Below are 12,854 nucleotides of genomic sequence, written 5' to 3'. Positions count from 1 at the left end.
CGATTTACGGCAGTTAGACATCTAGTTATTCTTAATATATCATTGGTATAATGAGACTATTGTCCTCTAAAAGAGTAAACATGATTTATGATGCTGTCGCTTTTACCTTGAGAAAAACATCGAGGTCTGTTTGCATGTTTGTTTCAGGGTGGCATTTCGGCATATTAAAAATATATATTTTTAAGATGAAAAATATTGTAATTTTAAAGAAATTAAAATACCGATTGCTTTATGTTTCTCTTATCCGTTGTAATTAAGGTCTTCTGAGTTTTTTCAATTTTGCTTTATCAAAAATATTCAAAATTGTTGACATTCTTGGTTTTTCAACCAGCGGAATGTCAACAATTTTGAATATTATTGATATAGCGAAAGCAATAGCGGAACATTTCCTGTTTTCAAAAGCAGGCGTAAGTCTTAATACCTGATTTTGAACCTTTTTTTTTTTTTATTTTATGAAAATAAAAAACCCTAAAAATCTTCAAAAAATTTCTTGTTTTTGTGTTGAACCCTCCAACGGTACATGTTTATTTTATTTTATGAAAATAAAAAACTCTAAAAATCTTCAAAAAATTTCTTGTTTTTGTGTTGAACCCTCCAACGGTACATGTTTATTTTATTTTATGAAAATAAAAACTCTAAAAATCTTCAAAAAATTTCTTGTTTTTGTGTTGAACCCTCCAACGGTACATGTTTACGCGAACGTGATCCTTCTTCACGAGGAAAAAAAAAAATGTCGTTTCTAAAGACAATAAAAAAATTTTTCGTACTTAAAACATCGTTTTTTAACATTTCGATTTTCGTGCTACAACCTGATACGGAGTTCATCTTCTGCAAATAGCGTTTTTATCATTTGAAATAAGTGTTTCAAAAGGTGGAAGGTAACTGTGTATTTTTTGTATTAATTTATTTTAAATTAATGATCATATTTTAACATTTTGTGAACACTTGTACAGTTCGCACGATTTTTTGTTATATTTTGTTATTGTTTACATTTTATGTTTTATATTTTATTATAATTTAAATTTTATTATATTTTATATTTATTATATTTTACATTTTTTTACTTTTTAAACTTTATCATACTTTATAATTTTTTATATTTTAATGACTGCAAAAAAAAAAAAAAAAAATGAAGCGATTTGTGGAAACATTTACAGTGGCCCCTCTGTCCAACCTTTTTTTTCTATCCAGATCAAAGCCCGGTACAGATAGGAGTACATACTTTTTTAATAGAATTTCGTTGTAATAATAGTTTTTTAGTTTACAGTTTAATGTGTACAGTTTACGCGTAAAACGAGTGCAATGACGTAATGTGGTGCTAACTGCCACTCTTAGTAACTTATTATATTTGAGATCAATGTTAGAAAAGAGAGGTTTAAATCAGATAAAACTAAAGGTTAAAATGTAATATCATGGACTCAAACAAAACGTAAACAAACACCGCGATAAATGTCAGATGGTTCGACAGCAGCGTGTTTCCAATCCATGTTTCTAAATTTAGTTGAAATAGGATGGCGGGATGTAAAAAGCATTTTCTGTTCAATATTTCATAAAGGTAGAGTCAATCATGAAGCGACGTGAATAAAAAAATTTAATTGTTTTTAAACACTTCCTATTAAAAATTACCAAAAGAGTAATTTGTCATTATAACGACTTCACGCTAATACGAGAGCCAATCGACTTATTCTTAGAGATGTAAATAAATTCAAACAAGATATATTTAATACTCAATAAAATACATTATTAACAACATGAGCAAATTTTTTGGTAGAATTAAATAAAGCAGTAAATTAGATTTAAAGCTTACACAATTTTTATTAAGATTAATAGTTTATCGTTGCAAAATGGAATACCTATAGTGTTGTAATCAAATGCTTTGCAGCTTAAATTGAACAGTATTTATCAAATTAATCTTCGCGCATTTAAAGAGCAGAATCTTTGCATACTCTGCAGGTAAAGTTTGGTTTCTTAAAGGAAAATAAACAAATTTCACAACAATGAAAATTATTAAAAGCGTTTTCAATAAAAAATTGCTAGAAAACAAAAAAGAAAGCGGTTCTCAGAAAATCGACGAGGCTGCTGTAAAAGGTATATCCAATCTATATATTTTCTAATAAAAAGTGAACTATTCAAATCGTTTAAATAATCTAACATACACAACTGTGCTTTTATCAGAATACCAAGAACTATTTTTAAAATTCCAAATAATTATTTTTAGAATACCAAGAATTTAAACAAAAGCTTGTTATTTTTAATAATCGAGTGGAAACCCACGGTCGGTATTTATATTGTGTGGGCCCTGTTAACATTCGAATGTGGAAATGTTCATTTGGTTCGTGCGATAAAAGTAGAGTGAAAGACGATCGAGTAGAGAGTAAAGATGATCGACTAAAGATGACAGAACTCTTTTTTATCGACAAGCGTGAGAAAAGCCAAACAAGGTCAGCATTTTGCTACCGATGTTTAACTGAGTATTTTACAAAAATTAATCTCTGAAGACATAATGTTGAACTAAAAGCCGAAATTCATTACAAACTCAATTATTGTGTTGTCAAATTAAATTAATGACGCTGTCATATAGACTAATGTAAATTTATCAGTAAATTGTTGTATTTTTTTAAACTGGTTGTTTTACCATTTTTACTGGAAAATAGCAAAGCTAAAGTTGTTTGAAAAAATTGCCTAAAACATCATTAATTTCATTAAATTTCTAAAACTTAAAATTTTCAGATAATATCTCAGATTGCTCGGATAAAACCGAGTGAGGCATCAAATCGAATGACAATTCCGATTGGATTACATTTTTAGCCTTTGAATTAACTTTTTCTTCCTCAAAAGTCTAAGTTTTATAAATCCACAAACTGCCCCCCTGCCTCTCTTTAAGAAAGTTTTATTTCATCGCTAAATTGAAAAAATTTTTTCAAAAGATCAACCATCAAAAACATATTTTTAAAAAGAAAAGCATTTTTTAATACTTTAAAAAAGAAATACATTTAATTAAGGAAATTTTAATATCTAAACCAAGTTTTCCTGACGTCATGGTTTATTTACTAATCGGATTTGAACGCTAATAAATGGGTTATGAGTGGTGTTTGGTTTTATTGATAATTTAATGCATTTAGTCGATCTTGAAAATTTTTTTCTACGAAAGAACCTTAACAGTTATCTTTCTTGAGTATCCTACAAAATACTCATGCAACTTTATTTTAAATCCTGTATCAGATGATGCTGTGTCAGCAAAAATTTTAATAAGAATAAGTTATTAATTCTTGGAGTTAAAAATTTACAAAAACTGAAATCAAAATCTGTGAATGATCTTTACATTTAGATGAGCTTTTAAATCACTTCTTTTTTTTAGTTGACTTTATTTTATTTAAGCGATTAAATTTTTTATTAACTTTTAATAATAACTATTTTGTTTCTTTTTTTTATATAACTATTTTGTTAACATTTAATAATTATTTTATTTTTATTTTGTGGCTATTTTTTCATTTTACTTTTTTTTTACTGTAGTAATATTTAATTATCATTTTTTAGTATTTTATAATAATTTTTTAAATATTTTGTTGTTATATTATTCTTGTTATAGATAATATAAGTATTACAATGATTATAACATTATTTTTATTCATATTCTTTTTTGAAAGGTTTAAATATTGGAAGGGATATCCGAACAGCAGCCTTCAAAGCCAAAATAATTTTGTTTTTTTCACAAAAATGTTTTCTGGAATTCTTTGTAAATACTTTTTCCACCCGATTCAAAATATAAAGCCTTTGCTCTTTTTACAGATGATCGAAATCAGATTTCCATGTGTAACCCATAACTTTTTTAGCTTTTTACTTTTTACTTTATATGCTAAAGTAAAAAGCTAAAAAAGTTTGGAAGCACCTCTGGATTTTGAAGTATGTGAGAAACTTTAAGAAATAATCAGCCCGTATTACGATAAAAGACCTTTCAGACCAGTTTATGCAATTTTTATAATCAACAAGAGAATCAAATTATCAAAAAAAAATTTTAAAAATCTGTAAGAATGGCAACTACAGCTCTTCCAAAAAGTGGTAACTGCAGCTCTGCAAAAAGCAGTTTTACTCGCCCATTTCCTACTTTTGCTCGCTTACCCTTACCTTCGACTATCTAATTAGATTTATTGTAATACTGGTATGCCTTGCATCATTTTAATGTTGTAAAAACCTTTTGGAATCTTTTACGACCATACTTGATGTTGCCAGGTACTCTCCCTGTTATCTCTTACTAAAGTGTACCAATTTTCCAACTGTTGCAGATTACTTGCTCTGTTGAGACTTATGTAGAGTTTTTCAGTTTTTTAAAATGATAGCATTTCGTTTTTTTATTGACGGCGTTTCAAAAGAGGAAGAGGGGTGTCATAGCATTTAACCTATGCATAAGATTGAAACTTTAATTTCTACGTTTGAAAAAAATGTCAGATTACATGTAATAATTTGATTTAGTTTCATAAAATTGTACTCCGTCCAAAAATAAGGTATACATTTGTTAAAAAACGTGGAATAATTGAAATAAATTATTTAACACTTTTATAGTTTTAATATCTTAAAGGGTGATATTAATTCATTGTTGATATAGAAAATTATTGAGATTTTAAACTTTCCGTAAAGTGAAGAAAAAAATAAATGGCACCCGTTGCGTTTACAAAATGGAAAATTTTAATCAAAATTGTGATCAAGTTGAAGAAGATGTTGCAAATCGAAGAATTTCTTAAGAAAAACGAGAAATTGCAACGTGACGCTATTAATAAGGTTACTTTTAGGTTATCATTTAACAGTAACTAGTTAAAAAGCAGTTTTAGCGAAAGGTCAATTTTTACTGATGTTTCATCAAAAAAAAAAGGAAATTTAACAGAAATGAAAAATGTTCCTTTAAATCGCCATGGATCATTTTGTAATTTTGCTACAACTACTACTAACGTCCCAATTGTTGAAAATCGAAAATTTAATATTTTTTGTTACCAAAGTTTCTTTAAGTCTATTTTCAAAATAATTTATATGTAACAAGATAATGCGAAACCTTATTTTTCTGATAAAGAAAATTTAACAGAAGGATCAAAAGATGGTTTATCCATTCAATTAAAATCACAATTACTTAATTAGTCCCGATTTTAATGTACTAGATCTTGGTTTCTTTAATTCAAACAGTTCTTAAAGCATACACATTCACCGAATAGCATCGACGAACTCATAGAATGCGTGAAAAATGCATTTAATAGTTAAATGTAGAAAATTTTTATAAGGTGTTTCTAATTTTACAAAGCTGTTTTGAAGCAGCCATGTTGGGAAAAAAGTCCAATTTCTAAAAAGTTCCTCATATAACTAGACAAAACTTCCTTGCGATGGGCGATTACAATAAACAATATCTTGTTCCGTGGAAGCAATCGTGTCAGCATCATCATTATTATACTACAATATCTTTATATGTTACTCTCCACTTCAGTCCCGATTTAAAAAAAAAAACAAAAACATCTTTTATAAACAAACATTATTTACTAGACATATATGTACACCACAAAATCCGATTGGTTAAGCTAACTTTTCGGCTTCTAGTGTGTTGGAATAAAATAGTCATTGAAATAAAAAAAAGTTGCCGACTCTTTTACAATCTGATTTGTCTTTTAGAAAAGTGACACCCCGTAAAAATTACCGATTTCACTCTTTGTTCCAAAATCGTTGCAAAATATTACACTATATACTATTATACAAAGCTATATGTATTTGGACAATTTTAACCTATTTCTTAAATAGAACCTTTAAAGTATTTAATGTATATCTTATTTTGGGACTGGTAAAAAATCCAAACATAACCCTTATCTTCGGCCGGCGGGAATATTACTTATTACTTTTTGATATATATATATATATATATATATATATATATATATATATATATATATATATATATATATATATATATATATATATATATATATATATATATATATTTGTCACAATTTTCTTCTTTTGCAGTTGTTTGCATGCCGAGAATAGTAAAGAAAGCTTGAAATCTATCGAGACCAAGAAAAAAACTTTTTTTGGTATACCAGATTTTAGATCAATTCTTACCTTTTTTTTATTTTGATAATTAGACATTTTTTGAAGCACTTGAAGTTAAGATGTTTCCGAAGTTTTATTGGTATTATCAATAACTAATGACTTAACTCTGTACCCATTGCAAATTCCAGGCAAAGGTACTCTTAAATTTTTCAAAGATAGTTGGATAGACTTCCCTTTAAAATACAGCAAGAAAGAAGTAATTACCAACGTGAAAAGTAGAAGTAGAGTTCAATTTTTGATGTAGATCAAGCTTGTTCAGGTAGTTTCTGAACATCGATTACAGCCAGAAGAGTCTTTAAAGATATTGAAGTTTTTTCATACATTTTGAAGATTTACGAGCCTATCTTGATAATTTTCATACTACTTTGACAGCAATCTCAACTGAATTTGACTTCGATTTGATTCAAAGAAGTTCTGATAAATTGAGTGAAATAGCAGAATTATGTCAGCTTGTATTCATAGTATCTAAGGAGACAAACTGTCCACAAAGTTCTGTTTTATGATGCAACTATGATTGAAGCACTTTCTCTCTCTTTGAAAATGATATCAAGAGAAATGGAAGGTACATGAAAAAAATAATAAGGTAGAACGTCCGAAAATCAAACAGAAAATAAACCTCGACCTTGATCTATTATGATCTTGTTCACAAGCTTCAATATACATCTAACAGATTTATATCATCAACGCAATTCCAAAAAATTGCCTCTGCCATCTAAAGTTTTTAGTTTTTTAAAAAGCCTAATATTATTTTGGACTTTTCAAAGCGTTTTTTTGTTGTTGTAGATAATGGACTGGAGCTGTTTGTTATGTATTTGCATCATTACATTTGAGTTTTTCATATTCTTAAAACTTATTTCTTATACTTGCTTAAAATTTTGTAGTCACTTCTTCCTTGTACTAAAGGGTTTTTTTTGCTAAGAATTAGCTGTTTTGATTCACAGTGCATCGAGGCAAAGATGAAAGAAACTTTTTAAGTGCAAAGGTAAAAATATTTGAACCTTTTAGCAATAATTTAAAAAGATAAATAAATGTAAAGAACAGTTGGGGGAAGAAAAGAGGACTTGATCATTGTCGTCATTATATGCTGTTAAATTCATTTAAATTGCCAACATTATAATACGAAATAAGTGCAAACCATTCGCTTCACTACACCAAAATGATAACTTAAAAAATTTATGAGAAAAATATGTTTAAAAACATATATATATATATAGAAGAGAAAATATATTTAGGAGAGAAAATTTTTTAGAAAATCATAAATTAAAAAAAATAATAAAAATAAAATAATAACAAATTAGAGCATTATTCTTGATCCGGAGACATATCGCGACTCGCGCCACACGTTTGATTTTCCGTAATTGGCGGGCTTTCTCATGCATTGAGTGCATCGATGGTATTTTTCACATTGATCTAGTAACAGAATACCCGGCGATTGGCCACGAACCTTCTCCTCGGCCTCTCTTCTCTCCTTTTTTGTAACATGAGTGCACCAGTTTTTTTCCAGCTCCAACCTCTGCATCACATTGTGTTGGTTACGAATAAATGATTCTTGTAAAAGTCTGCAAACAGTAAAAAGAAAATCTTTATAAACTACACGCACATTTTATAACTATATTTTTTTATTGTTTGAAGCGACGCCCTTTATTGTTAAATTAAAGTTAATAAAAGATGCTTAAAAGATGCTTACTCAGCCCTCGCCTTCTTCAGCATCTCAGCCTCCTCTTTTCTCAAAGCAAGAATAGCTGCATTTTCCTTTTCTCGTCTTTCGACAGCCATTTTCAATTGATTTTGTGAAAGCAATTGATTCTGACGACGCTTTCGTAATCTTTTTTCATCTTTGATATCATGGATTCCAAACGCTTGAACCTCGCTTTCTGAATATGGTGATTGCAGCCGTGTGGGTGAACCCTCTATCTGAAAATTAAATCGTTTTCATTAACTTAGCGAAATTTTTAAAACGAGACACTTCAATTGTTACATAAGAACCGTTCGCCATATGTTTAACATTAATAAGCAACAATTTGATCTCAAAATCACTCACCTCATTATTTTGAAACGGTAATAAAATATTAGCTTTTGGCAACGAGTTCAATTTTTTCTCTTCTTGAACTTCTGTACATTTATCCAGATACTTTTTAACAAAAATCTAAAAATCTTTTTTCTTTTAAATACCAGATAAAAACCTCTTCAAATGAAGAAGCAGAAATATGTAAAAAGTGCATAATTTAAAAAAATGTAACGTTATTTACAAAAACGATTGAGAGAAATTACCTGGACTTGAGAGAAATTATCTGGGTATCTTACCTGTGTATCTAACGCATTACGATATTCCTCTGATTTTAAATATTTTACTTTGAAATTATGGGCTTGTTCTTCTGAAAAACTTTAAAAGAATAATACGAGAAAATTTTTAAATTAACTTTATTGTAAATGAAAATACAACACTACCATATATAGTTCTAATTATGCCTAATATAATAGGCATAAGTTTTATAAAAAGGATATATGTAACATAAATAGGCTTAAATTGCCAATAAATTTTATTCGAAAAAGACTCTTTTTTTTTCTTTTGTATATTTAGGAAAGAAGAGTGCACCATTTATACACAAGTAAAAAATCAATACTAAATAAAAATTAGTAAAAAACACTTTCTTTTAAAAAGATGATGTATTACTTTTCTGCAATCTGCATCCTCTCAATGCTGTCCAGTAATTTATTTTCAATAATCTTTTGTTTCATTTTTCGAGATTTCTCTTCAACCTAAAATCAAAACTCAAACCCAAGTTACTCAATTTCCTATATTAAGCTTTTATGTCTAAGTTACAGATAATAAAATAAGTAAACAATAACCAGATGATCAAGAGCTTTTTCATACTCTGCTTGTTTGATGTAATGAGGTGGTGTAACTTCTCGATTTCTGAACACAAAAGAGCGCTAGAAACAAAAACGTTATTAAACTATAATTAAATAAGGCTGATGGTAACTATAATGAATAATATACGAAGTAAAACCCAAATATAAATAATTTTCTCAACAAGAAATTATAACTTTACATTAAACTCTTGTGTTTTTGCTTTCTCTTGATTTCTTAATGACTCACCAACTTCAAGATTAAAAGCTGCAATAGAGCAGGATTCTGCTCTCTTCTTTTCTTTAATATACTTTAAGTATAAAAATATGAAAAATAAGATCTTCCAATAGAAACATACATAATATTTCTAATGAAAACTAAAAAATCAATAAAACAAAACAAACTTTTTCTAATTGATCAGCTTCACTATCTTTAAGATGTGTAAAAACCTGCAAGATCTGATCATATTTACGTTCTTTTTTCTTTCTCTGCTCTGTATTATCAACAGCTATATTTTTCTTGTTGTGGTGGTAGCAAAAGTAACAAAAGTCACTCCTATTTTCTGTACAGTTGGCACATCTACACACACAAAAAGCTTTAATGATATAAATTAATTGCAAAAATAAAAACAAATTTAACACCAAAGCTATTAAAAAATAGTAGGAACATTAATTAAAAAATAAGAATTATAAATATTATCCAAACTGGTCATCTGCATTAGAAACATTCTTCAAGCCATTTTCTTTTGTGATACCATTATTAAACTGGCATATTTTTGATGGATTAGATGATTTTTGAAAAGCATTCTTAAATCCAACAGATTTTGAAGTCGGTGCTTTTTTAGCCGGAGTAGTAGGAAACACTGCATTTGATTTGGAAGGAGCAGAAATATCTAAATTTTGATGAATTGTTGGTAGATTTTGGAAGTCTGATAGTATAAAAACTTCTTGCGATTTTGCAGCACTTTTTAAAGGATCTTCACAACCTGTAAGTACACCAAATTTAATATGTATTTAGCTACATAAAAATATATGCAGTTTGAAAATAAATAAAAGTTAACAGAGAAATTGAAACTTTTGTATCATTAGAATTGTTAGCTTGAGAAAAACTTTTTCCACCCTCTAAATTTTATTTTTACAAAACCCTAAAGAAAGAAAGAAAAAAATTTTCTGAGTTTTTATGAGAGAATAACTGAAACTTAATGTTTAAAAATACAAAAGCTAATTTTATTTGGTTATTTTAATAATGAAATAGTTCTACCTTCATTTTTTTCTGTTAAATTGTTTAGAATTTGGTTTTCTTTTCTTTTGAGATAAACATCTTCAGTAACACAACTAGTAAAAATAAAATTCATGGTTATTGACAATACTTGCCAGTGCAATTTCCATAAAAAATCTTTACTTCCTGCCAGGAAGGGAAATTTTTGAAAACTACTCTATTTACTAATATAAAAACCTACTTTTGTTACATTCATCCTAGTAATATAACAATTTTAAAATAGTAAAAAAAAAAAAAAAAAAGGAATTGAAAAAGCATTATCTTACTTTAATGGTTTGTGAGGAAAAGTATCTCCTAATATTGCTTGCCTCTAAAATAGTTTTCAAATATTTTAAAACAAAAATTGAAATGAAAATTAATAAATTTTACAATTGCACATACTAAATAATATTAAGAATACTAAAATAATGCTAATAATATTATCTAGGACATCACTAAAAACACTGAAGTTACTTTTGAAAAAATTTTTGCAAGTCCACTAGCTTGTTCCATTTTCTCTAAGAAGCATGGTAAGAACTTCATTTTCACCAAACTATTATGTATCAAAAGACTTCCAAGTGTTGTAAAACCAAATTCACATGTGGGGTTGCACTCAACATTATGTGAAAACGCATTCACAACTTCTTTTATAGATGTTTCAATGACATCTCTTCCCAGATTTAACTCATGGGAAAGGGCAGAAAAATTTAATGGAATAACTGGAATTTCACCTAAAAATATATTCCAAAAACATATATTTTTTCAGAGATTCTTTGGTAAATTATACTGATCTTTCATAGTGGCATTAGCCTGTTTTATTACTACTAATCTAATCCCATTTTCATGACATTTGTTATCTTGCTTTTAACATTTTATTACCTTAGAGAAACCGTCTAAATCCCTTTTTATAAAATTCATATATAACACTAAAAATCTTGCATTATTTAACACAGATGCTTTTGGTAAAAAACCCAAGTAATAGCAGTAATAATTTTAATAATAATAATAATAATAATAATAATAATAATAATAATAATAATAATAATAATAATAATAATAATAATAATAATAATAATAATAATAATAATAATAATAATAATAATAATAATAATAATAAAAAGAACAGAAAGAAAAAGAAATTATTGATAAAATTGTCACACAAAAAGGTAATAGTTTAAAAGAATGGATTTATTTATTTGTATAAATCAACAAACTCAAATATTTAAACCTGGTACATGGCATTTTATTTGTGATAGCCTATGATTTTGAGCAAATTTTTCTGATACAACAAACACAGGCTTTTGAATAAGAACAAACTTGTTTTGTGCCACTTCAAGCTTGGCAGAAGTAAAAGTAAACACTCCTAAGCCAGGGATTTTTACAGCCTATAGAAAAAATAAATATGAAAAAAACTATGAAATGTCATAATAAATATTACACAAATACATCATGTGTCTTCTTTTACCTTTTTATTCTCCATATGATACTCAATAAACTGTGAAACATTATCCCAGATATTAAATATTTCTAAAAATTACATTGAAATTATACTCATTTTATATATATATATATATATATATATATATATATATATATATATATATATATATATATATATATATATATATATATATATATATATATATATATATATATATATATATATAAATACCAAACATACATACATACATACATACATACATACATACATACATACATACATACATACATACATACATACATACATACATACATACATACATACATACATACATACATACATACATACATACATACATACATACATACATACAAATAAACTAAAGAATGTTATTGTTATTTGTAAGTAAAAATGGAAATAAAAATTTATTTCTTTTTAGTCCCCTCTGGTGTTTGATGCAAAACTTCTGCTCAGACAACTCAGATGTACTGGAATGCTGGAGACAGTGAAAATAAGACACACATACATGCACACATGCATACACACATACATACACACATACAAGCACACATACATTCATTTTATATCATAAAAATACAAAAATATTCTATTATAGATGTATAGCTTCTATCGATCCTTAGGTAGACACTAATTAACTGTAGTATTAACTCTATCTAGTTAACTATAGTTTACATTATGAATATAAAACATATTTGCTATTACTTTAAACAATATTTTTATACTATTCCACAATTACTTTTACAAAATTATAAAACTAATTCTTTTGTTTAAAATTGTTTTAATACTTGATACCAAAACCTAAATATTGCAAAAACTTTCAAAATAGAATGTACCCTGAGGTGTTAAGCGTAGTTTTCTAATAACGGAATTTTTGTTTGAATATGCAGCAATTATTAGTTCTTTAATAGATTCAACACGCCGAGTAGGCGTATAATTCATTTCTACTTTTAATTGATTGTTGAAATAATATAGAACATATTACATTAAATCACATGTCGTGGAGATACCATTATTAATAGAAGCCAATTCCTTTTGGTATTGTCTCCATGGTTATTGATTTCATTCCGGGATATAGACTGTTTATTTTCGTTTTTTGGTTTTAATATGTTTATTAGAAAACGTTTTATTGTGATATGAACTTTATACAGTGATAAAATAGCAATTTTTTTTTTTTTTTTTTATCTACTTTTTATTTAATAT

The 12,854-nt window shown here is 27.2% G+C and overlaps 2 protein-coding genes across 2 annotated transcripts; one reads left to right on the top strand and one right to left on the bottom strand.

Annotated features, from left to right (window-relative positions):
* Positions 1-1,751: 1,751 nt before the first annotated feature.
* Positions 1,752-2,693, top strand: LOC149890632 (uncharacterized). Its single transcript, XM_090082511.1, has 2 exons — positions 1,752-2,088; positions 2,219-2,693. The coding sequence occupies exons 1-2, from the start codon at positions 1,998-2,000 to the stop codon at positions 2,494-2,496; spliced, it is 369 nt and encodes a 122-aa protein (XP_089938637.1). The 5' UTR covers positions 1,752-1,997; the 3' UTR covers positions 2,497-2,693.
* Positions 2,694-7,311: 4,618 nt separating this feature from the next.
* LOC145202072 (coiled-coil domain-containing protein 81-like) lies at positions 7,312-12,693 on the bottom strand. The gene is made up of 15 exons (XM_090083449.1): positions 12,488-12,693; positions 11,658-11,719; positions 11,421-11,577; positions 10,667-10,923; positions 10,480-10,523; positions 10,196-10,269; positions 9,641-9,920; positions 9,340-9,514; positions 9,138-9,245; positions 8,935-9,018; positions 8,759-8,844; positions 8,389-8,467; positions 8,126-8,230; positions 7,772-7,998; positions 7,312-7,643 (listed from the first exon to the last, which is right to left on the bottom strand). The coding sequence occupies exons 1-15, from the start codon at positions 12,591-12,593 to the stop codon at positions 7,379-7,381; spliced, it is 2,109 nt and encodes a 702-aa protein (XP_089939575.1). The 5' UTR covers positions 12,594-12,693; the 3' UTR covers positions 7,312-7,378.
* Positions 12,694-12,854: the final 161 nt, after the last annotated feature.

Source organism: Hydra viridissima, unplaced genomic scaffold (assembly GCF_058129835.1).
Source record: "Hydra viridissima isolate aposymbiotic clone 2 unplaced genomic scaffold, HvirCarnegie_v1 scaffold_3, whole genome shotgun sequence".
Classification (NCBI taxonomy): domain Eukaryota; kingdom Metazoa; phylum Cnidaria; class Hydrozoa; order Anthoathecata; family Hydridae; genus Hydra; species Hydra viridissima.
Note: the sequence above shows the minus strand (reverse complement) of the source record. Positions and strands in the feature narration are given on the sequence as shown.

Excerpts from the sequence above, each read along its gene's own strand:
- LOC149890632 (XM_090082511.1), top strand. The coding sequence starts at position 1,998 with ATGAAAATTATTAAAAGCGTTTTCAATAAAAAATTGCTAGAAAACAAA. Across the intron at positions 2,089-2,218 it reads CGACGAGGCTGCTGTAAAAG|AATACCAAGAATTTAAACAA; the intron begins GTATATCCAATC and ends AATTATTTTTAG.
- LOC145202072 (XM_090083449.1), bottom strand. The coding sequence starts at position 12,593 with ATGAATTATACGCCTACTCGGCGTGTTGAATCTATTAAAGAACTAATA. Across the intron at positions 10,270-10,479 it reads TTTCCTCACAAACCATTAAA|TTGTGTTACTGAAGATGTTT; the intron begins GTAAGATAATGC and ends TATTTTTACTAG. Across the intron at positions 7,644-7,771 it reads CTGAAGAAGGCGAGGGCTGA|ACTTTTACAAGAATCATTTA; the intron begins GTAAGCATCTTT and ends TACTGTTTGCAG.